General features: G+C 37.3%; 1 protein-coding gene across 5 annotated transcripts in view; it reads left to right on the top strand.

The window, feature by feature from the left end:
- The window catches only part of Sel1l2 (SEL1L2 adaptor subunit of ERAD E3 ligase), a 104,513-nt gene that overhangs the window by 46,402 nt on the left and 31,877 nt on the right, over nt 1-26,234 (top strand). For 4 of the 5 annotated variants that reach the window (XM_010634101.1, XM_010634103.1, XM_010634102.1 and 1 more), the window contains exons 4-9: nt 6,965-7,067; nt 11,729-11,891; nt 22,594-22,647; nt 23,785-23,844; nt 23,932-24,013; nt 25,560-25,714. In XM_010634101.1, the coding sequence (XP_010632403.1) occupies nt 6,965-7,067; nt 11,729-11,891; nt 22,594-22,647; nt 23,785-23,844; nt 23,932-24,013; nt 25,560-25,714 (617 nt within the window). The remainder of the gene's footprint in view (nt 1-6,964; nt 7,068-11,728; nt 11,892-22,593; nt 22,648-23,784; nt 23,845-23,931; nt 24,014-25,559; nt 25,715-26,234) is intronic. The other variant, XM_010634104.1, reaches the window with a different exon arrangement.

Genomic DNA, 26,234 nt, shown 5'->3' on the forward strand with positions numbered 1-26,234 from the left:
CCATTTTAGCTCCAGAGCAACAAGCAGAGGGTCAGCTAAGTATTTTAGTAAGTCTGTATCACTTTCTCCCTCTGCCTGATCCAAATTCTTCCTCAGGTGTTGTTGCCACAGTCACTTCATTTTGCGAGAAGGGTAACTGGGAGCTAAGAACAGTAAACCTCCAAATCACCCTTGGAAGAGACTCCTCTTTCCTGAACCTGAGAAGTCAGCCTTAAAGATACTGGCCAGGCTTAGGTCAGTGTATCATGAGTGGTAATTGGCCAACCAGAAATCAGTACAGGTGTTTCTGGAAGGGATGGACTCAGTCCTCTGGACTGGGGGAAGGATGGGGAGAGAAAAGCAAAAGGGAACCTCTGCAAAGATTTTTTATGGTGGGAGAAGGAGAGGGTGTGATGGAGTGGGTAGCAAAGGCCTATCTGCAGGGCGCACCTCCCAGTAAAAGGGGATGGATCTCAGGGCTACGGATGAAACTCTTCCCAGCTGTGTGAATTTCAAACTCTGCCACGGTTTCTTACCTGCCCTGCTCTAAGGGGATGGGGGCTGAAGGTGGCAGTGATGGCAAACTCAATGCTACGACAGAGTAACTCGCAGAGACTGGAGCCTGCTGGGGCACTTCTCAAACACTCCCAACTTGCAAAGTCTACTTATCCTATTATTTACTGGAAGTTTATCTTCAAATCCACACACAGTTATAAGTAAATGGACTGATTTAAAAAAGAATACTACTGAAGAGCTTCCATTCTAACAAAATTGTGCACTAATGTAATATCAATCTGCTCATGCCACAAATACCTAAAAATGAGGCTTAAAGTATACCAAAACTTGTAGTTTTTGAAAAGTAGATGCAGTACAAGCACAGAATTGAGTCAGGCTGCCTAGATCTGAACATCATCTACTGGGTACCACCTGCGTGACCCTGGGAAGGTTACTTAACCTCTCTGTGTCCACAGCACTTTCTCTGTCAAATGGGAATGATAGAGTCTTTTCCTCTTACATTCAGTAAGAAAATTCAGAATAAACACTAAAAATTCCTTGGTACCTATGTGCTTTGTAAATGTTAGCTCCTATTATAATATAATGTAGATTGCTCTTGATTTTTCATGTATTTTACAATTTTTTTTTGCTGAGAGTTACAGAACTTAAATTAAATCTTTGTAAATCAGAATTCCTGTTATTTCAAGTTTTGCTCAGTAGATATTTGAAGATTGAATTTTTTTTTTCAGCTTATAACACAATGTGTCTACCATTTCCTAGCAAGACCACTGGAGGGATTTATGTTTGACAGTAATGATCTGGAGACAGTGGAAATAAACTTAATTATTGCAAATATATGTGCTCTTATTCAAGAGTGTTGGAGTTGATTGTATCTTTATTTGACTAAACCCTTTGCTGAGTCATTCTTTCTTCGATGGAATGTTATTTTTAGTAATAGATCATTACCGTCCCTCCATATCCAGTGTTATATCTTCCAGGCACTCATAAGGGCAAATATGAACTGTTCTTCTGAGGCAATATTCTGAAAATCAGAAGCTGAATTTGGTTTAGATACAATTGAAATTATGGTGAAAAGGATATAATAATCTATGTAGGCACGATTGCTGCAGGGAAAAAGAAATTCCCATTTTTATCTTTTTGTATTATTTTCTGAATACATCTGATTTTTAGTCACACTCAAAGATATTCATCTCCTTGTTCATTTGTTAATTCCTTCAGTTTGCAATGATCCTTTATGTAGTTTGTGGTATAAATATAATGAGATTCAAATAATGAATTCATTATTCCTTTTGCTTTAATTGTGCTAGCTGATTTGGAGAGTATTTATATATTTATTTTTTAATTGAAAGCTAAGATTTCATATTTTGTGGTGAAACATTGAAAGAGGGTAAGCAACCTGGGTATGGTGACTACACCTGTAATCCTAGCCTTGGGGATGCTAAGGAAGGAAGATCACAAATTTAAGCCCATCCTAGGTAATCTAATAAGACCCTCTCTCAAAATAAAAATGGCTGGGGATGTAGCTCAGTGGTAGAGTGCCTCTGGATTCGGTCTCCAGTGCTGCAAAAGGGGGAAGGGATGTGTGAAGAATTCAGGACAGGGTCAAGGAACACACTAGAGGAATGTTTCCTCCCACAGGCAGGGAAGCTGGGCAGTCAGAGCCCCACATCAGTTAATGAATGGCTACAGGCCATCACTGGCACCCCTGGGATTAAATAGCCTATTGAAGATCTTACCTTATTTCCTATACTTTCTCAGTTTCAATCATCTCCACTTCTCCCCAACCACTTGGCAGACACAGGCAGAGCCATTTCACGAACATGATTTCAGACTAAAATAATAATCTCTGATCAGAGCCAACTTCCTGTCTCTTTGCTCCCTTTCTTTCTCTTATCAGTCCAGTTTCACCTTCACAGTCACATCTGTCCTCCCTTGCACTCTTTCTGCAGGCCTCAATCTGTTCCTCTCATCACTTTCATCTCCAGCCTGGACCATGCGATCAACCCGAGGACCCAGGCTCTCACTATTTAATCTGCTCTGTCCTTATCCTTTCCTATCCATAGTTATTTACTAGGCACTATTTATGCCTAGTAGAATGCCAGTTTCACCATCTTGGCTTAACAACCTAATTTCCTTTGAAGAGCTGCCTAAACTGTCACTTCATCTAGGAGATATCTTCATTTCACACATCCAGGTGACTGCAGGGACTTTAGGTATTTGGAGCTCCCCATCATCTCTTTTACCTTTCTTGTTACCTAAATTTTCTTTTGAAACCTTGTAGGAATTATTTAGAAGCCCTGTGATCCTTAACTAAACCCATCCGACTTACTGTCTGTGGAGTCTGTTGCAGAGAGGGGAAGAACCTAAAAGGGTAGAGTTCCAGTCCATCTCATAGCAGCACCTGCCTCTCTGCCTCTAGAAATGCTTTGGGTCTGCCTCTGTCCTTTGCTTCTATAAGCATTCAACAGTCTCCCAATAAGTTTCCTTTCCTTAATCAGAAAATGTTTCTATTGTTTGCATACAAGGAGTTCTTTTATTTGTATATGGTGCTTAAAACCTAAAACCCGCAGTAAACAAGTCTGCCTTCTTGACAGGCTCGTCTTTATCAGTCACTATTAGAGATCAACCAATCCTCCTACTGCCTAGAAAGAGGGATGGCAATGGCTAAAGAAAAAAGAATAGAGACATGCACAATTTCAAGTATGCAGGGGCCCAGAAGGTCAGTGCCTCAAAGAGGGCAAAGACAAAGGCTTTCTGAGCTTGCCACTATTTATTGGGACCACAGGGAATATCATATGACTCAGAGGGTGGAAATAATCCTAAATGTCTCAGTAATGATGAAAGTGACTAAGACAAGAATAAGAGTTAAAACAAGAGTTTATTCAGGCCAGATTACACTGTCCAGGAAAACAATGGGCTCTCGCTAAGCCATCTTGCATGGGAATCATCTGTTTAAAGACTTTAACTCTAGACCAGAGATTTAGCTCAGTTTCACTACCTTCCTTGCATGCACAAAGTCTCAAATGCAATCCCCAGTACCAAAAAGAAAAAAAAAAAAAAGACTAAGATAGTGAGGATTGGGACTTGAACATAATGGATTTGCGGGGGACACACAATTTGGGCCATAACAATATCTAAGCAAGACAGAGTAATGATAATGAGGCAGTCTACAAATTCTACAAATTATATCACTGACAAACACTGAAATATAAACTCATCTCATTGGAGCATTTTCTGTACTCACTGTCATCTTTATTTTTTTAATTTTAATTTTATTGATACAATTTAGATATACCTAATAATCACATTCATCATAGGGAATTTGTACCTGTACATGATGTATCTTGAGTCCTCTTTTTTTCCCCATTCCCCTCCCCTGCTTTCAACCCCTCTTTCCCTCCCTATTTACAAGAGTTCCATTTCCATTTTTTCCACCTTTCTCATTTTTTCTCTCTTCCTTCTCCCCTCCCCCTCCCTAGTTCCCCTTCCTTTGAATAATTTTTTCCTATTTCACAATTACCTATTATACATTTTGGTTCCTATTTACACTTTTAGTTTCTTATACCAGAGAGACAATGAAATATTTACACGTGTGTCTGATTTATTTCACTTAAGAGTATAGCTTCAAGATGCATCCATTTAGCTATAAATGTCTCAAATTTATCTTGCTTTATGGCTGAATAGGAAGTATTCCATTATACAGAAAAACAACATCTTTTTCATCCATTCCTCAGTTGATAGGCATGTGGATTGTTTCCAAGATTTAACTATTACACACTGTGTTGCTATAAACATGGGTGTGTATAGATTGATGTGGTATGATGATTTTGATTCTTTCAGGAAGATACCCAGGGAAGAATAGATGGGTCAAATGGGACCTCTAATCCTAGCTTTCTGAGGAATCTCCACATTGATTTCCACAGTGGTTACACCAGTCTGCACTCCCACCAATAGTGGAGAAGTGTTCCTTTTCCACACAACCCCTTCAGCATTTGTTGTTGGTTGATCTCTTGGTATTAGTCATGACCAAAATAAATCCACACCAAGGCATATAATAGTCAAGATTCCAGAAACTCAGCACAAGAGCAGAAGCTGTTAAAAGCTGTTAGAGAACAGAACAAATCACCTATAAAAGAAAGTCCATCAGAATTGCAGTAGACTTCTCAACACAAACCCTTAAGGCAAGGAGAGCCTGGAGTAAAGTATTTCAAGCCCTAAAAGAACAATCTCCAACCCAGATTGATGTAACGCACAGAATTATCTTTCAAAATCAATGGAAAAATAAAATATTTCCATGACAAAGAACAATTGAAGAAATTCATGACCAACAAACCAACTTGCTGCCATCTTGAATTGACATCTGGTACAATTATTCCTCACTCTTTCATTCCTGAGACTCATTCCCCACACTCTTTCCTAAGGTAACGGTCAAGCTCCTCTCCAAGCAGAACAGCCATCCTGTGGCTGACCATTCAGAGAACTCCAGACTCAGGAAGGGCTTTTCTGTCAATTCCAGAATCATCTCAGAATATTTTCTAACTACTCAAAATTTGGAAATTGTCAAACTATGTGAAATAAATTAAAGAATCATCAAGATATCATCCTCTGATGACTGAGTTTTCTTATAGTAAAAAAATTGAATTCAGTGCTTTTGGGAAGCTAAGAAAGAAAAACTATGTACAAAAATAAAGCCATGGATAGGAATTTGCAATGGTAAATCATTTCTCATATGTATATTCATAGAAAGTCAAACTTTCAAAATTTATTCTCACACGTCTGAAAGCATGATAATGGGAGCAATTGCTATTCCACACACAGATTAGTAGGTTTTTCCTATTATTTTTTCCCCTTTTAATCATGAGTATAAATAACATAACTCAAAGCAGAGATTAGATGCTAAAATTTCTGGTGTTTCTAACTTGATTGAATGACTTGAAGCACTTAAAATAATTTTAAATTGGCTTTTTAATTAATTTTTTTAACTTACAAAAGCAAGTAGACAACTCTGATAGCCTGTCAGGAAGAAAAAATAAGAACCACTTAAAGTTTTTTGTGGTCTTGTTAATGAGGCATCAAATTCCAAATGCCTTTCCTTTGAAATGACTTCAGGCACTGTTCTCCTAATCAGAGATTTCACTGAGTATTGTACTGAACTTCAAGAGGCACTGTGATATCTTGAAAGGTGGGTGTGTGTGTGTGTGTGTGTGTGTGTGTGTGTGTGTGTGTTGAGGGGAAGAGCTGTAAGTCTGACTTTTCTTCCAACCAGCTTTCCTCATTGATAAAATGGTAACAATGTCTAAAATTTGTGAAATGTTCTATAAATGCTTAAGAAATAGCCTTATTGCAGCAGGAAAATTTGTCTTTATATTTCCCTAAATACTATAAAATTGACTCTACATCCCCACCCTAGAAGGCCAGTTATTATTGGCAGGCTGTATATCTTCACCAAAGTCTGAAGAAGTTTGTTAGGATGGTAAGAAGACCTAAGCAGAAGAAAAAAAAATTGCGGTACTAGGAATCAAACTAAGGACCTTGTGCTTGCAAAGCAGATGCAGCAGCACTGAGTTAAATTCCCAGCCCATAGAGGAAAATTTTAAATAATGCCTCCTCTGCTGCTAGGTACATACCCTTCATCTTGGAGAAGCCTGTGCCTATGTCCTCATATTCTTTTGGAACTTTATGGTGTTGTGATTTATCAACCATGCCCCAATAAGGGAGGCATTAACAGCCAGGACTGAGAACCTGTGCCTAACATCTTGCCTCTAGAGTACAGCAGGTATACTGGTCACTTTTCCGTCTCCGAGAGGAAATTTCTAACACCTGTGGCTGAAAGGAGAAGAAGCTTATTTTGGCTCATGGTTTCAGTAGCAGCAGTCCATGGTATGCTGGCTGCACAGCAAAAATAGCAGGGTGGAAGGAAGGAAGTTGTTTAAACCATGGCAATTAAGAAGCAGAGAGAGAGAAGCAAGAATACACACCCTGCCAGGTCACACTTCCAGTGACCGGCCCTCTCCAACTAGGCCCCATCTCCTAACAGAACCTTCCACTATGAACTTCTCACTGGATTAATCCATTCATGAGTATAGTGCCCCACAATCCATTCATCCCAATAGCTTAACCGCTGAGCATGAGTCTTTTGGGGGGCATTTTGATTCTAAACTATAGCACTGCCTTTTGCTTGTAGAAACCTGGGAGGCTGGGAACATCTCCCGCCTTCTCACTTTAGAAGTATCTCTTTGCCTTCCACTCCCCAGAACCTCTCACAAAACAGAAGTTAATTTTTTAAGGGAGCTTCTGCCTTCTGCCCTCCAAATACCTCTGAGCTAGAGAGCAATACCAAGTTATCCTTTTGAAATCCAGATATTTAAAAAAAAAGCAAACAAACACAAAATTCTAAATGCTAATGCAATATCAGCACCTTTAAAAAATATAAACCAAATTATTATTTTCTTTATTTTTTCACACATAGTAAAAGAGCAAGTAAAGAAAAATTTCACAGATGAAAGAGATGAGCTCTTTAAGATGGGCATCAAGATTCTCCAGAAGTCTAAAAGCCAAAAACAAAAAGCAGAGTAAGTCTTGATCTAGTTACTCTAGCCAAATTTTATTTCCATGTTAAGAAAAACAATCAAAGCCATGTGTGACAGTGCATGCCTGTAATCCCAACATTTCGGAGGCTGAGACAGGAGAATCGCAGCGAGTTTGAAGCCAGCCTGGGCTACATAGTGAGTTCGAGGCCTGCCTGAACTAAATAGGGAGACCCTGTCTGAAAAAAGTTTTTCAAAATCCAATTTGTTACTAAAAGCTCATTAGGACAGCAAATGAACTTATTTGCCTGTAAGCTTTCTTTTTAAAAAGGAACCACTGAGCTAAATCCCCAGCCCTGGGGTTTCTTTATATTAAGTTAAATGAAGAATTAAGGCACTGATCTGAGCATTCAAACAAAAAAATTGTTTTGGCTTTAATTTATTGGATATTTCAAACAAAATTAAATGTGTTATTTGAATTAGAGCAGTTCCTGTTTTAACATGTTTTACTCTGTCTGAGCATTTGTACAGTACCTTGTTTTCAAAGCACTTGGAATCATGCATGTAATTCTATTTTATCTCCATATTAGTCTTAGGAGCCAAGAAGTGCTTCATGTTTCCCCTTTAAAATGCTGGGAATAAAAACTGAGATTTTAAAGTCCTATAACCGCAAAAAATGGCTGGGAGGTAACCAAGCTGTGACTATATGGTCTTACTCCACACATATTCTTCCTCTTTCCACTTGTCTACCTTGTCTAGAGGGAGACAGAAATACCTTCTCCTCCTCAACCACACCTCCCAGTGGAGGGGTACAACTTGAGCTTTAAGGCTCTAGCTGTGATCTCAGGATCAAATCCAAGCTCTTATTTACTGGCTGTGTGGTTTCTAAGCATCTTTGTGCTTTCAATAATAGTCATCAGGAGATGTGTTTCTTGTTTGTATCTCTAGTGCAGGCAAAGAAAGCGAGTGTGTTTTGAGCCAGTAATACCTATAATGAATGGGCCCTAAAATCTAATAAGAGGGCATCTCTTCTTTTTGCACAGAATAGGAACACAGGCCCAAGGAAGCATCCCAAAACTGCACTAGCCAGTCCTAGACAGAACAGCAGAATTCATAAATCCTCTCATAAAATCCTCAGGGGAGTATACAAAAGGATAAAGGATGAGAGGTGCTCAACTGTGACCCTGGTTAAAACATCATCAACTTCCATTATCAAGCATCTACTCTGTGTCAATTATTGGTCCAGGTGCCACCTAACAAGAAAAAGGAAGTGAGGCAGTTTTTCTCCAGGGCAGTTTTTCTTGCAGCTCTTTACAAGAACAAAGAAAACACCCCCACCAAAAACAAGGCCTCTAGATTAACAGCTTTGTGTTTGGTCATGACAAGATGGAGTAAAATCAGATACCAAAAATGCAGTGGACCCATGACTTCGAACTCAGTTCATTCACAAGATCTGGTTGTAACTCAAGTTAGTCAGTTGTAGGCTCAGACTCTTCTACACAGCCTTCAAAGTCTCTCTCCTGAGTACAGGCAGATCTAAGTTTCCTTAGAGAGACACTGACCCAGGATTTCTCAGTTAACCTCACACAGGAAAGGATGTTATAATGTTCCTTCCAGAACTCTTTAAGGGCTAAATCTGTATCCAAGACCATCTAGAAGCACAAGTGACTGGCATTTGGGTCATAACTTAAGACTTTGAACATTAAAACCAAAATCCTGGTCATAACCCAAGTTGTTAGTATGTCAGGCTGGTTGTTACTTGAGGGTACACTGTACCATTTAGCCTACTGAGGACATCATCTCACTAAGGCATCCACTGAGTGAAAATAGGGAATTTTTCAACCCAGCCAAGCTAGATGAGAACAATGGAATTCTGAGAAGAAGCTGGTTCCCTAAGGTTTCAGACAAGCTCTGCTTGTAGCAGAGCCGCCCAAGGAGAGGAGAAGCTGACTAGTGTGCCCATATAATCCAGCAAAACCCCCAGATTCAGTCTAACCCACAAAATAACTCTTAGAAGGTGTCAAATAACTATCCACTTAAGGATAGTTAAACCTCTTTGGCTTAAAGAAGAGGAGAAAACAGTCTTAATGCAAATCATCTATCAGTGTGGGAACCTCATTCCCAGGCTATTCTTCCCAGACCTTTTGATCCAGTCTTTGCCCAAGAGTGACAGACAGCAGCTTGTTTGCACTTCAGCACAGATACATCTATGGATAGTGGGTACCTAATGCTAATCTTCTGAATCTTCTGAGTTTGTAGCAAAGGAGGAATGAAACCAAATCTGCTCAAAGCAAGACATTCCAAGAGTTTGTGGGAAAGCTGGGCAAAGCCACTTGCGTTACTAGAATAGTCTGTTCTTGCCTTAAGCTAGTCATACCTGTATGGTCACACCTAAGACTCATAAAGGCAGAGAGAAAAGTGAATGTGTGCCCTTCCAACCAGAAAGGAATCGTTTCATTTACATTTATCTCTCTATCCTACCTCCTTGCTTTGCTAGTTTCCAGGATGGGATGGCATAGAAAGGAATGAAGCTAGTCTTTTTGGTTCACCCACATCCACATTCTGGCGCAAATAATTATATATATTCTTACATATGAATATATATTTATATATGAATGAGAACATTGTTGAATAAGTCAGTGCTGTTAAAAATACAGATGTGATGCAATCATATGTCACAAACTTATTTGAGGTAGTTAGGAAACCTCAGTGACAACCAGGGTTGTTCCCTCATTAAAGACATTCATCATAGGCAAAGAAGGTTTGGAGATAAGCTGCTGTTCCACATCAAGTTACCTATGTGCTGGAGAGGCATTCAGCCTGACCTTCCCTGGCCTTAATATCTCCACCCTATAGCCACATTAGTTAGACATGATCCAGAGAGCTAGCTAAATTTACTATAATTTGTCCCGTTGCTCAGTTTCTCCTACTTGTTTGCCTCTCCGATATTTCAGCCTAGATCTTCATTTTGCCTAACCAGAAGCAACTCTCTTCAGCCTCCTGCTTCTAGTAACCCTTACTTCACCTTGGACTCTCCTGGCAGGAAAGCCATGCATTCATCTTACCCATAGAAACAAAGACAAATACAAAGATTTTTGCCGGGGGGGGGGGCATAGCCTATGGCTGCCCCCAACAACAGACTGGATACACTGTATAAAATATAGGACACCCCCACATCTCATATCAAGCTTCTGTGGCTTGGTCTTTGGTGCACTTCTCATCCCAATAAACTGGACAGTTACAGCAGTAAGACAGGTGACAGAAGAGTTCAAGGGAGTCTGTATCTAATGCCAGATTCTCTTCTTGATGCCTAATCTGGGTGCCAGACATTTACGTTCCAGCCTCCGATTTTTTTTTTTTTTTTTTTTTTTTTTGTTTGTGTTTTTTTTTTTTTCTTTTTTTTTTTTTTTTTTTTTTTTTGCCAGTTGGATTTCTGTTTTCTATCTCTTTTTGTTCCTCTACAGTCTGTGTTGATACCCAGGACTCTAATGACTACTCTCTGGCTGAAATCTTTCTTGTGCAGTCTATTTTACTCCAGTCTTTGCCCAAGAAAGCTTCTTTTAGTATCTGTATGGATAGGCTGTAAATAAAATTGAGTCTCCTGATCATTCTGAGGTGGAAGCAATGGCAAATGTGCTTGTATCTTCCTATACTTGAGTATTTGAGTCAAAGTCATGGATAGCAGTTATGCTTTCTGGTCCTGCCACTACCAAAAAGGGAAGTTCTAAAAGTAAAAATAAATCCCCAAAGTACTTTTTGTCTCTGACACATGTTTTGACCTTGCAAAACTCTCCGTCACTACTTGTAACCCAGAGCAGATCCAGGTGATTGATTTGGACTCCAAAATACAGTGTAAGGTACGCCTACAACATCTATATTCTTAATCACTGAATTTTCACACCATTTACCATCTAATTTCAGAACAATTACTATGTGCTATAAAAATTTAGAATCAATATAATAATAGTTCCAGTAGTAATAGCTAAATTTATTGAGTGCTTAATCTGTACCAGGCACTCTGTCCACTTCACAGGGATTATCTCATTTAATCTTTACAGAAACCCTATCAAGTAAGTGCTACTATTATTCCCATTTTAGAGCTGAAAGCGGCACAGTGGAGAAAAATAACTTGACTGAATGTTTCGAACTAATAAATGGTAGGGCCAGGGTTTGAACCCCAACTCTAGAGCCCTAGCCATTACAGGTTTGTTCATTTTTTCATTTTCCAAACAGTATGTATAGCTTTGCTCAAGAATAGATCCTGTTTTAGAAAGTTATTTTGGAGCATATCATCATTCTCATGATATAAACTTCTTAGATGTGACATTACAATTTTGATTATTCTTATATTTTCAGAATTCATTTTATTAAACAAATACTTGTAAATAAAGGGTCTGGGCATAGGGAGTTCCCTATTTTAAAATATGTATCTCAATATTTTGAGTCACTTGGTATACAGGCTGACACCATGGTATATCCTCTGTATTTTGCCTTTTTAGTGGGTTCATTGTATGTTACATTTTTTGAAGTTATAATCTTACACTGATCCAAAGATGAAAGAAATATACTAGCCCAGAGATGTGATGGACTTCAGCTAAACTTCAGTAACACTTGTGTCCTACTTCTAAGAGAGAAGTCACATGAAGGAAGGAGCAGGAAAATTCACTTTTGTAAATCATCCTTCTGACTTTATATTCTTGAAACAGGGCCTACATGGTTTTTGCCAAAGCAGCTGATATGGGAAATTTGAAAGCTATGGAGAAAATGGCTGATGCTTTGCTATTTGGAAATTTTGGCCTGCAAAACATAACAGCAGCTATCCAATTATATGAGTTCTTGGCTAAGGAAGGATCGTATAAAGCCCAAAACGTGAGTTGTGAAAGAAAATAAAACCTTAAATAGCTACATCCTTAAATGACTACAGGTAAATAATATATAAAAAAGAGTTGAGCAATAGTATTCACTCCCAACTGCATGAACCCAGACCTAGGGAGGTTACCATCATGAATGGAAATTGTGGTGTCAGAACAGGGAACACAGCACGAGCACAGAGTAAATTGTCCTAGCTCTATAGGTGACTTTCAGCGACAGAACTGCTCTCTAATCCACCTGCCTATCTTTCATATCCACATGTGTGCGTTGAGATCATTTGATATCTTTGAACCCCTAACACAGTTAAATTTGTATATAATGCATCCAACTACTAGAAGATATATGAAACTAATCTATTATCCTACAGTGTCAGGTTTGTCTGATTTTTACATTTCAAATATGTTCTACCTAAATATATTCCCCCTTCTATTGCAATAAATGTATTTCATTTTATTCCACAAATAACATAACCATTTCATGTAAAATCTGGAAAACAGAAAAAAGCCCTTCACAAGCCCATCATTGTAACTCAGCTACTGTGAGGTCTGCTTTGTAGTTTTACTTGGCTTCCTTCTCTGTATGTCTCTCTTTATATCATCCTAATTATAATTCAAGTGCGTATATCATTTTGTTTCTGGCTACTTTTGCTGAATGGTGTAGCAAAAGCATGTTTTATTGTTATTATAGTCTTTTTATGAAAAAAAATTACTACAAAACAAATTCATGGCCATTAACAAAAAAAAAATTTGAGAATTTGGAAAGAATAAAAAAGAAAATAATCTAAAAGCTTTCTACACAGAAATCTTTTTTGTCACCTTCCAATAAAATGCAAAAACTAGGCTTTGGATCAGACAGAACTAAGTTTGAAATACACTGTGACATTTTCTTATTGCATGAGCTCTTTAACAAAACATTTCCCCCTTGTTTTGTATGAGAATTTGATCTTTGGTTCAATCCAATTCTGTTCCTAGGTAATCTTACAGGAATAAAATGCTAACTACATTTTTAGTTAGCATTGCTTGTGATACAAATGGCTGCTTGCAAATTGTCTTTGTAATGAACTGTAAAACCGGGGAGGGGGATAGTACTTCCTATGGGGACCCTGTGAATTATACCTGTGGAGTTGTTGCATGGGGAATGAAGTGTTTACAAAATGGTGGCTTTCACATCTCTTTGCATCAGAGTCACCTTCTGAAGGGTCCAATACAATGGCTCCTGGAGGACTGTGCGACCTCCTCTAAGGACTCCTGTGGAAAGGAAGGCTGATGCTGCCCTGCTGGACTGTGGTTCTTGTGTTTGATCCACCTGAGTAGACTATGGGCAAATGTAATATAAGGGGGGTTCCTATGAATTTGTATGTTGAGTTGAACCAAAACAGGTTCATCTGTAAAGTGAAGATAATGGTAAAATATCGGATACTGTGTCTGTTCCATTGGTATAGTGTTGGTGTATCTCTAATACTTAGCACAGTGTCTGGGATAAGAAATATAAATTAGAGGGCCAGGGATTCATCTCAGTGGCTCTGCTGCCTGCCTGTCAAGCTCAAGGTTCCGAGTTTGATCCTGGGACCAAATACACACACACACACACACACACACACACACACACGCACGCACATGCACATTAGGAAAGTTATTAATTAATGATGAATTACTTAATGTTATTATGAGGATTAAAATAATGTGTGAGGGCATTAAATATCATACCTGTAACATGGTAATCACTCAAATAATAAAAGGAGGATGGTGGCAAGGGTGGGTATGGGAAAATGATACAAAGTTTCAGCTAGAGAGAAGAAAGATATAAATAATATTATTTTACACGCTCCCACTATTAGTCTTCCAGAATTTTTCTTATGGGTTTATAGAATTATTTGTTACAAAAATGAGATAATATTTATTTGCTACTCCTTAACTTGTTCTTTATTTACTTAACAGTTGGCATAGATATATTTCCATGTAAATATATTCAGATCAACATCATCAACTTAAAGATCCATACAGTTTTAATTAACTTATTTTATTGAATGCTGTTTTTACTCCATACAATTTTTCTTTGAATTGCATTGACATAACCCAATAAACTGATTTTTAAAAGTTATTACAAAACTTAAAAATGGTTAAATCTGTTCCTGTATTTGTCTAACCAAAGATACAAAGTTCTAAGGCAAACTAAATGTTACCATCATTTCAACCACTGAAAATGATATTACCTAATTCCTTTTCAAACTAGTGACTTTGAATTTAATTTTTCAGTTGTATATAAATTAAGTTGATATCCACTACATTACAGTTAGGGCATATATGAAGGGCTATAGGCATAGAAGACAGTCTGACTAGTTCTGCCTAAAGCAACACTTGAAAGAAACAATGACATTTGTGCTCAAATTAGAATATTGGATAAACAATACCAAAGATGTTACTTGTCTGTATCTAAATAAAGCATTTGCTACAAAGTCAAAATATTAGCCTCAGAAGAGAAATTCCAAATTAATACAAATAGTACATGAAACACATGGATGTAGAGCTGAAGTCAAAGTTCAACTATTTTATGTGGTTATTATTCATATCTAGGTGCCCCCTCCAAGCCTGTTAAGGTCATAGAAGGGGTTTTGCAGAGGTGGCTGGATCTAGGGTATGTGATGCTGAGATTCAGGATCGATGCTGGAATAAAGGATGTGAACTGGAATTAAGAGTTCCCCACCCTAGGTGTGAATGCTATCTACTCCAAAAGATGGTTAGCCTGAATGAAATATAAGGGACAGAAAGGCTTTCTGCTTTTGCTGCTTTGGTGCTTGCTGCTGCAGCCTTATGCTTGCCAGGCCATAAATTTTTGCTCTTCTACAGTGTCCCTCTGCCATGCTACCCTCCCTTAGAGCCAGCTAACTATGGACCTCTATAAAATGTAAGCCTAATAAAACTTCCCTCCGTTAACTTTGGGTGTTTTGTCTCGGCGACAAGAAAAGTAACACAGATTTTAGGACCTGAGAAGTGGGGCCATTGCTGTGACTGTACCTGACCATGTGGTTCAGGAACCTGTGGAATTTGGCTAATGGGAAGAGTTTGGGAAGGTTTTGAGATACCAGCTGAAGAAGCAGCTCTGGAATGCTTTAAATTGTACTTGATGAGAGATTCTGGTCAGAGCTCAGAAGACAAAATTGCTGCTGGAAATGCTGCTGGTAAAGACCAGGCACAAGGGAGGACTGCATTAGCTGCTGGACTCCAGATCATATGTGTTACACTTTGGCTGCATTTTGCCCTTGTCTAGAGACTAAAACAGATTAAGGATGGCAGACTCATTAATCTTGCAGAAGAAATTTCAAGGTAGTCTAATGTCGAAGCTATAGCATGGCTACTTTTGGGGGCCATTAGCCAAATTCATGTTGAGAATCAAGTAAAGAGTCCAAAATGATTGAAGATGTTTTGAGTTTGGCCAGAAAGGAATATATTATAAAGTTGAGGACTACAAAGATGAAGAAGAGAACTTGGTTGCTGAGAAAGGAATGAGACACTAGAAAAGATGGCCTGAGGAAGTAACAAGAACAAGCAGAACCCCAGCCTTTGCAGTCTCAAAATTGCAAAGGTGTAGGGCCAGGGACTTAGGTCAGTGGTTCCACCACCTGCCTTGCAAGCGAAAGGACCCAAGTTCAATCCCCAGCACCACCAAAACAAAACAAAACAAAAAACAAAGGTGAAAGACTTCGCTTTGAGATGACAGCCCCAGAGAACCATGTTCCAGAATGGAGGCAATCTAGGGAAGTTTTTCTTCAGGATTTGTATACTAGTGCTCAGCAATCCATGCACTTGATCCCCTATATCCAAGAGAGAAGAAATCTTGGCTGCTTCCCACACTGGTGCCAGACCTTGGCATCACCCATGTAGTACTGGTTTTAGGTGCATTCAGAATACAAATTGTGGGTCAGGGAGGCTTCCACTCAGATTTCAGAAGAAAGTCTGGGAGGACAGGAAGTGTGTTCCTGAGAGGACAGTGTGTGAAGCTGTGAGTATGAAGCCAAAGGTGTAGTAGAAACCTCAGAAGGCTGGAGAAACTAGGAACGTGGATCATCTGAGAAAAACTGCATGGAAGGAGTAGAGCCAGACCAAGAGAATCCATGGGAGATACCACAACTGACAGTGCCATGGGGCAGAACCACCTAAGCACTTTGGACTCTACAGCTTGCCACAGATTGCACCAGATGACTGACAGAGAACCATAGGACTTAATGATTGTACTGCTGAATTTTGGACTTGCTTTGGTCTTGTTCCTTTTTATCCCCTATTTGTACCTCTTAGAATGGCAGTGTTTATTTTGTACCACTATGTGTTGGAAGTGTTCAACTTTCTTTTCATTTCTGCAGGGGCTCACAGCTAAGAGTTTGCCTTAAATCTCAGGAAACTGTGGATGTGGAGTTTTCAGCAATGCTTTAACTGTTAGAACTTTGAAAACTCTTAGAGATTGATTAAATGCCTTTTGCATAAAGGGATGTGCATGAGTCTTTGGTAGGCCAGGGTCAGACAGTTCAGGCTTGTACCTAGATGTCCCCACAAAGCCTCATGTAGTGATAGGTGTGGCTTTTCACAGGTGTCTGGTTCTAGAGTACGTGGTTACTGGATTTAAATGTTTCATGCCCTAAGAGTGAGTTAGCACGATTGGCCTGATATGCAAAATTTAACCATCCTAATTATTGATACAATGAAACGTTACAATATTGGTTGATAAAAAGCCTCTGACCAATGCCCTATTCTGTCCTCCCTAACATTTTGGACACCCATATTCCTCAGATCGCCTTCCCACAACATTTCCCTTCAGCAAACATCTGGATGAGTAGTAGGCCTCTTCTCCAGCACTTCAGCTGGATTCTACATATTGACTCTCATGCCTGTCATCACTCTAGGAAAATCTGTTTCCAATTGCAAGTCCTCTTGTGGTTAATTTATTTGCTGTTCAAAGAACAATTAGTTAAAGAAACTTAGTGCAACAAATAATGCTTAGTTCAAGACTACTCCATCCAGGCTGGCGACAAGTCATATTGATCACAGCTCTCTGACCGGGCTGGCCAGGTGGCCACCTTTATTCTCCTGGTATTTATGCCAGTCTGATATGGAAATCTTGACTGTTAGAAATACTTACTGGAACTAAAAGGACAGTGTTGTAACAGAAATGTAGCTAAAGAAGATAGAGATGCAGCAATAATAACAGAAGCAAATGAGAGAGAGGAAAGGCAGGAAGGGAGAGACAGGGAAGAAGGGAAGGAGAGAGATGGAAGACTGGAGGGGGGAAGGGAGAAGTAGAGAGAGAGTAGAGACCTAAATTAACAAAGAAAACCAAACCAAGATAAGAACTCATTTTACACCGTGGCACTGAGGGTATAGGGGAAATGCAATTTCACTCTTTGTACAAAGACAAACAGGATGGAGAAAAGGAAGCATAATTATTTCTTTTCATGTACTTTGAATAGTTCACCTAGCAAAAAACCCAAATAAACTGAAGGAAATCCTCATAGGAGCAACAAAAGCATTTAAGGTCATTTGAACTGATTTTCAAAGAACCTGTACCCTCTAAATACTGAGAACTATATTAGTCTTCACAAGAATGGTGGAAATTGAGGAAGTTTCAAATACTTGTACCCTAGAATATATCCTGTAAGATACTGAATTTCACCAAGCTGGAAGTAGAGAAGTTATAATTTTTTATCTCTCTGATTCTCTCCTAGAAGGAGAAATTCAGAATTAGAAAGATTCACTCTTTTCTTGAGATTGACAAACTGTTCTCAGTAGAGAATTTGTTACACTGACAAACAGAAAAGTAGAATTAAATCTCATTTGCTTCAGATCAAGAAATAGATCATTCACATTGTATTACCCTTAATGTTTTGATTAATGGTTATCTCTAATAGGTAGTATTTTGTGCTATTTCTGGTTAACATATTTTTCTGGGGGTTTATTTCAAAATGTTATATTCATGAGCATGTATTGCCTTATGCTATAAAAACATTTAACTTCTTTTTTTCTCATTGAGTTTATTGGTACATTTTAGGTATACAATACAGTTACATTCATCTTTGGGATCTTGTGCCTTTACATGACAGGTCTTGTTTCTCATTTTTCCCCCTTGACCCTGCCCTCCCTTCACCCCCTCCTCCCCTCCCTGTTTACAAACACTTTATTTCCATTTTTTCATTTTCTCATATTTTTTTTTCTTTTCCCTTATTACCTTTGCCCTACCCTTCCCACTTTCCCTAAACCTTTAGCCCTTTTCTTCCTATTTCACACTGTCAATTATATTATTAGGATCTTATGTGTTATTAGAGTTTTTCACACCAGAGAAACTATTCAGTATTTACACATGTGTGACTTACTTATTTCACTTAGGAGTATATCCTCCATATGTATCCATTTTCCTATGAATGGATCTAATTTCTCATTCTTTATGGCTGAGTAGTATTCCATTTTATAGAAAAACCACATCTTCTTTATCCAGTCTCCAACTGATGCGCAAATGGGCTGTTTCCAAGTTTTAGCTATTACAAACTGTGTCACCATAAACATGAGTGAGCATATATCACTGTGATATGATTCTTTTAATTCTTTTGGAAAGATGCCCAGTAGAGGGATGGATGGGTCAAATGGAACCTCTAGTCCCAGCTCTTTGAGGTATCTCCATATTGATTTCCACAGTGGTTGCACCAGTCTGCACTCCCACCAACAATGTAGAAGGGTTCCTTTCTCCCCACAAACCCACCAGCATTTGTTATTGGTTGATTTATTGATAGCAGCCATTCTTTGTGGGGTGAGGTGGAATCTCAGTGTTGTTTTCATCTTTATCTCTCAAATGGCCAGTGATGTTGAAGATATTTTCATATGATTATTTGCTGCTTTTACTTGTTTGTCTGAGAAATGTCTGTTCATTTCAGTTTCCCAGTTTTGAATTGGATCTTTATATTTGGGTGGCCTGATTTTTATTTTTGAGTTCTTTATATATTGTAGATAAGAGTTCTTTGTCTGAGGAGTAGCTGGTAAAATTTTTTTCCCACATTATAGGTTGTCTTAGTTCTGTAGATGGTTTCTCTTGCAGTGCAGAAACTTTTTAATAGAATGAGATCGCAGTTGTTGATTCTTTGTGCTAGTTCCCATGCTACTGAGGATTTGTTCATAAAGTTTTTTCCTATGCCAATGTCTTTAAGAGTTCTACCTAGCTTATCTTCCAACAAATTTAGTGTTTCTGTTTTAATATTTAGATCTTTAATCCACTTGGATTTTGGTGTAGTGCATGGTGAGAGATAGGGGTCTAGTTTTAATCTTTGGCAGGTTTAAATCCAGTTTTTCCAACACCATTTATTAAAGAGACTATCTTTGCTCCAGTGATCATGGTTGGCTCCTTTGTCAAAGATGAGATAGCTGAGTAAAACATTTAACTTTGCTGCATGAATTTCTTTGGCTACCATTCAATTACATAAAATAATTACAATTGACATGAAAAGGAGAAAGATATGAGAGATGAGATTGCATATTTTACCATGCTTTGTGATCCTAGGATAATACTATCTCAAAGACAGAGTCCATGTATTTTTTCTAGTCATGGGTATTAAACCCAAGGTCTTTGTGGTAAGTTACATTCCCAGCCCTTTTATTTTTTGTTTGACACAAAATCACTAATTGCCCTGGCTGGGCTTGAACTTGTGATCCTTCTGCCTTAGCTTCCCATAGTGCTGGGATTACATATGACACCATGCCTGGCTTCCACATATACTTTAATTCAAATTTGAATTATTAAAGCATTTCATAGAAGGACAATAGTTATTAGCACTATGATACTATTGAAAAAATTCAATTTTAGTATCAACTAATGATCACTTTGATAATTCTAGGATTGTCTGTGTGGGGCATTTCTTTGGATGTCAATGCCCTTTTTGTAGCAAGAGTACAGAGAGTGTCTAAATTACTCAGTAGGGTTGATTCACACTTTTGTTTGGAATGCAATTTGAGCTAAAAGTAATGATTTCAGGCACTTTCAAGTCTCATACAGTAATTAAGGCAAATTGCTTAATCTTTTTTCTCTTTTAAGAATTTCTAATATAAAAAGAAAAAGAAGGAATAATTTTTAAATTGTTATTATGGAACCTGAATAATTTATCTAGAATAAAATATCCTTAACTCTTTCTATTCAAATCCCAGCTCCCATAACACTTCCTTAAAAACCATAGCACAATGGTTCAGTTCAAAATGAAGTTTTAAAAACAATCCAATTACAGACCCTGACCTTTAAAACCACTGAAAGTGTCACTGATGTCATCACTACTTTGTAAATTCTCTTTTTGACTCACAGCATTTGTCTTTACTGCATTAAGATTTAATCATTCCATAATCCATCTCATTTCATGTCTCTCTTAACTCAGAAAAATACTGAACATTGAAAACTAATGATTGTGAAGTTGTGAGATGACAGTGGCCAAGTGTAAAGGAATAGGAGGGTGCTGACAGTAATTTGCATATTTTACTGCATCACAGCCCCTAGCTAACACCTTTTGACTTTCTCTAGTACCTTGGCATGCTTTAAGCAGCACAAACAAATGAAAATAAAGTGAATGTCCAGCCCTCCAGTGAATTAATTCAAAATTACTCATTGTCATTTTTCTGCTAGAGAAGTGAAGTATTATTGTGGTTTGGTTACTCAGAGCTAGTAAACCTCATGATTTTAGCTTTACTTTTCTTGCTTTGTTTTGTTTTGTTTTGTTTTGAGACAGAGTCTTGCTTTGTAGTTCAGGCTGGCCCTGAACTCACTACATAGCTAGCCTCAAATTCAACGATCCTCTTGCCTCTGCCTCCTGAGTGCTGGGATTACAGGTGTGTGCCAGCAGGCCCAGCAAGCTTTACTTTTTAGAGTGAACATTTTGATCCCCAATTTAATAGAATTTTAACTCTCACACAGTCCACTTCACAACTGCATGGGCTCACATATTTTTTCCAGAAGAATCTGATCAAAAAGGGTACTAGGCTCCATACAAAATGATACAGTATTGGTAAAAGTGTCATAATTACAAGCCCAACTGAATAGAACAGTATCTTTATTTTGTTATATAAAGGTCAGTGTATTTATTTACTGTCAAAATTTTTGCATAACTGAACCAGAGTCTAAATTGAGCAGGATCAAAAATTGCCAGTATTTGCAAGAAAAATTTAAAACATTTAATCTTGGCTAGTGATGTCTTTAAAAAGAGCCAATTTAGCCATTTTTAAAATACAGTACATTAAAGAATTAGAGGAGTACCAGGATTGCAGAAGCCTTCCATTTCTATTAGCAGCCTTATGGTTAACTTTTCTTAAAAAGGCAAACTTTCAAACTAATGAAAAATTTGCAGAATCATAGAAGTTTTTTTTTTTCAGTATATGGATTAGTTTGGATAAGATGTAAATTATGCAAATGATACTTAAATCCACAAGTTAGAGCTATTATGCTTTTGGGGTGGGAACTCTATAGTTAATTTCCTAAATGAAAAAGTGACAAAGTTCTTTACCCTTGAAATTGTAATTAACAGTATAAGAAATTGATCATTTGCTGAATTGATCGAATTGTCAGTACTTGATATATTTTGGTTTGATTTTAAACATTTGACAAAGTTTTGTGTCTTTCTCAGGAACTAGATAAAAAATATAATGGCTTGATAATGGTAGTTGGAAGTAGTAATAGTACTGTGTAGCAGAAAAATGGAAAGAAGGGGAAAAATCTTGAAAGTATTGCAATGGTTTAGCTAAGACCTGAAAGTGGCTCATGACAGAAAGATGCTGGAAAAAAAATGAATTTGAGAGACATTATACCCCAATAAACCCTTGAAACGTTGAAAATATTGCAAACTGACAATGGATTTAATGTACATCACCTACTGAAATCATAGTGTTAGCAACACAGCACACCAAAGCACAGTGATTGTTTAGCCTGGTGCTCACATGTCCGGCTGGGAGCCTCAGCTGCCTGCCACTGTTCAGCTTCCCCGGAAAGTGTTGTAGCACATATTTCTGGCCAAGGAAAAAATCAAATTTCAAAATACACTTTCCACTGAATGCATACTGTGTTCACACTGCCAGAAAGCTGGAAAATCATAGGTCAAACCATTTTAACTTTGGAACCTCTATCTGGACTTTACTATTTCTGTTCTGTTTGTGACTCCACCCTGATGTGCTGACTTCTTGACTGGTCTCTGCACTTCTCTGAAAGGCCTTTTGGGTCCATACCATATCACTGTGGGCAGATGAGTCTGGGGCTTCCTGTCCTGCCAACTCCCTCTGTGATCAAGCTTCCACTTTTTATTCAATAGATTTCTTACTATGAATATTTTGTAACAATTCCACTTTATTTTTTAAAGTATGAATAAAAAATACAAATTCAATTTTTGAAAGAATGAAGGAAAGACTTATTTCCAAGAGAGGAAAACACATAAAAATCACTGATTTATAATGCTATATTATTAAATTTTATTCTAAACTACAGTAAGAATCAGCCTATATTCACATATATAATTCAATCACTACTGTTCCTTTTCCCAGATTCTTAAATCTTAACAAAAGCACTTTGCTATGGTATAAGAAATAAATTAACAATGCAAACTATTATGAAGCAGATATTTAAAATGTTATCATCACTACAGATAGGAAAATTGTGAAATAAATTGATTTGAATTTCACTTTTTTCTTTTGTACTTTAGGCATTAGGATTTTTGTCTTCTTATGGAATAGGAATGGAGTATGATCAAGCCAAGGTAAAGTCAATTCTATTTTTTTTTCTTGAACAAAACTGGTTCCTTTAAAAATGACAATGAGTAGAATCTATTCTTTCTTTAAGTAAAGGGGTTTATTCTACCGGGGTGCTTAAAAGCATCAACTCAACACAAATTTAGTATTCTTCTTCCTCCACTTTTTTAAAGTCTCATACTTTAGATTCTTGATTGAAGGTAGGTAATATCTATCTTACAGGAATTTTATGGTGTTGAAATATTATATACTATGCTCTTTTTACAGAATCCATAGTCTGGTAACTCCCCAATAAGTGGCACCTTTCTCAACAGAACAGAATGAAATCTGGAATTTTTTTTGGAGTATTTTAATATTCATTGCTGGGCTATTACATTTCTGGTCTCTTCCCAAAAGAGTTAAAGACATCAGAGTACAGTGATACATGCAATTCCATGTTTACCGCAACACAACTCGTAATAGCTAAATCCTGGAATGGCCTGTACATCCATCAAGAAATGAATGAATAAAGAAAATGTGTTATTTATACACAATGGGATACTACTCTGCCATAAAGAAGGATAAACCTGAGTCATATGTGGCATAATGGATGCATCTCCAGATCATAATGTTAAGTGAAATAAATTAGACATACAAGCTTAAATAGGATTATGATAGCCAGGCATGGTGGTGCACAAACGTAATCCCAGCACACTGGAGGCTGAGGCAGGATGACTGACACAAGTTTAAAGCTGGCCTAGGATACATAGTGAGTTCAAGGCCAGCTTGAGCTATATAGTGAGACTCTGTCACAAAACAAAACAAAATGAATTGCCAGATTTTTCTTATATGAGAAACCAAAAATATAAATAAATTATAAAGCAAAATAGGAGACAATAGGAAGCGGAGATAGAACTTTTGTAAAAGGGAAGGGAATCAAGAGATGGAGGGGTTGGGGAGAGAGGAGAAAAATGGAAAACAAAGAATTAAGATGTGTTATGTAAACGTATCAACTTCCAATGATGAAAACCCTCATTATGTACTGCAAACATGTACTAATAAAATAAAATATAAGATTCACTGCTGGGGTAGAGGCAAAAAAAGCAATAGTTGGCTTGAATTTCAAACCTAGATAACCAAAATAATTATATTTTTTAAAATTTTAGGCACTGATATATTATACCTTTGGAAGCGCTGGAGGAAGTATGATGTCCCAGATGATTTTGGTTTGTAAATTAAGTAGTCTTGCAACATAATATATACATTATTAAAGAGCATTACCTGACTATTAAGAATATATACTTACATTTTAGGGGTACAGATATTTGTCAGGAATCAACGTTCTACAGGATTGTGAAACTGCCCTAAATCACTACAAGAAAGTGGCAGATTATAGTGAGTCTTCTCTCATAATTTATTTTAAGATAAACAGACTTGGTGTTGGTAGTGGATAGTCCTGTGAGAGAGTATTTGCCCAGCATATGCAAAACTTTGGGTTCAATCCTTAGCATTGTCAAAACTACAAACAGCAAAACAAAACAAAACAAGCCTTGCCAATAAATTTTTAAAAATCAATAATAGATGACATAAATTTATGGTTATATTGTCTCTATTTTTAATATCTACTATAATACAATTCTTTTAATACAATGTAAGCTTCTGTTCATTATTTTTCAAAAAGTTTTAAATTATTATATTCGCGTTTTATTTTTCTTACTATATATCTCAAATATTTTTATTTTACTTTTTCTTGCAGTGTCAAACCAATAAAAATTAAGTACTTCCCATAAATCTAACATTTAAAATATGAGATAATTTGTTAAATTTTCTTGTTTTTATTGAGTTTATTGGTACATTTTAGGTATACAGTACAGTTGCATTCATTATTGGGATCTTGTACCTTTACATGACAGGTCTTGATTCTCATTTTTTCCCCTTGTAAATTTTCTAATGACATGAATATAAGGTACTTACTTTGGAGAGATCTATCACTGTACTTGAAAATAATCCAGAAGTCATTATTCTATTGCCCTATTACTTGTCTACAAAACATAGAGCATAAGGCTTAAAAAAGTTCCTAGGATCACTCCCAAAGTTATATATAACATTTCAGATTACAATATCACTGAAGCAGATTATATAATAGAGCTTTAAGTAAAAGTCTTCCAAGAAGTGAATAAAGTCAACCTGTTTAATTTCTGTAATCAGAATAACATCCAAATATATTCTTGTGGCACTACTGGAATATCAGAAAAAGAGGAAGAAAATAAACTACTTTTTAATTTAAGATCCTCATAAGATCATTTAATATGCTTAAAGAATCTGGAATTACCATATATATATATTTGTTTGTTTGTTTGTTTTGTTTTGTTTTGTTTTGTACAGGGATCTAACTCAGGACCTTGTGCCTGGAGGCAAGCGATAGAACCACTGAGCTAAATCCCCAGCCCCTCTATGTTTATATTTTAAATTGCAGTTTATTAGGGATATTCAAACATAATTTTGGGGGGAGGTACAGGGATTGAACTCAGGTCCTTGCACTTTCGAGGCAGGCGGAAGAACCACTGAGCTGAATCCCCAGCCCCAGAACACTTACTCCTATGTTGTAGTCTCAATCCTAGAAAAAGTCAGTGGTAAGGGGGTCAGTTGTCTGCTTCTAGTAGCTCTTTCCTTGAATCTGCTTGGCCAAGACATTGAGGGCTGTCTGCTAGATATGAATAATATGTATGTGGGCTACAAAGGATAACTAGGTTTCTTGCACTTTTCTTAGAATTAAACAAAAATCACAAATTTCTATCTTCTATAGATCTTCCCTCTCTGTTACTAGAACAGATTTCTGCAGATTGAAGCACAATAAGCCTGATAATGTTTCCTCTAAACTGACCATTACCTGTTTCAGCCTATATTTTCTAGTGACACTCTGGCTTGTTTCTATTCGTAGTTGCTGACAAATTGGAAAAAAATGAAGGCATTCCAGTGGAAAAAGTGAGACTAACTGAGAGACTTGAAAATTTGAGTTCTAACAATGAGATTTTGGACTGGGACATATACCAATACTATAAATTTTTGGCAGAAAGAGGAGATGTTCAGATACAAGTAATGTATACAAATGTGATTGAATTATTAAAACGTTCAAGTTACAAGCATCTTTGGTTCTTTCCGGGAGCAAAAGGAATTAATGCTGCCCCACCTTGAAAGGGAAAAGGAGGAGACATTCTCTTCTTTGCTCTCCTCCTGTTTTGCAGTTCCTTCGGCTTATTGGAGAGCTAGTTACCATAGTAATGTCAAGTTTCTTTTTTTAAATTTCTTCCTGAGACATTAATTTTTAAAACCTTGGATTTTAATTACAGAGGGGAAAAAAAGCAATATCTATTGTTGGTTTTAATACAGATAAACTCCTACAAGGATCCTGGGAGTGAGACAGCGTTTGTGTGATCTTTGCAAGCCAAGGGTTAAAGCCCCTAGGTTCCTGTGCCCACGTGTTACTATATATCAGCTGGTCGGCTTCCTGCCATTGAGAAAGCCACATGCCCAATAGCAACTAATTACCCAGTAAAATATAGGGTCTGGAATGTTTCTCTGCTTCTTTCAAAACATGCCAACTGAATCAAATTCA

This window comes from Fukomys damarensis, unplaced genomic scaffold (assembly GCF_012274545.1).
Source record: "Fukomys damarensis isolate Sample0158 unplaced genomic scaffold, DMR_v1.0_HiC HiC_scaffold_7, whole genome shotgun sequence".
Taxonomy (NCBI): Eukaryota; Metazoa; Chordata; class Mammalia; order Rodentia; family Bathyergidae; genus Fukomys; species Fukomys damarensis.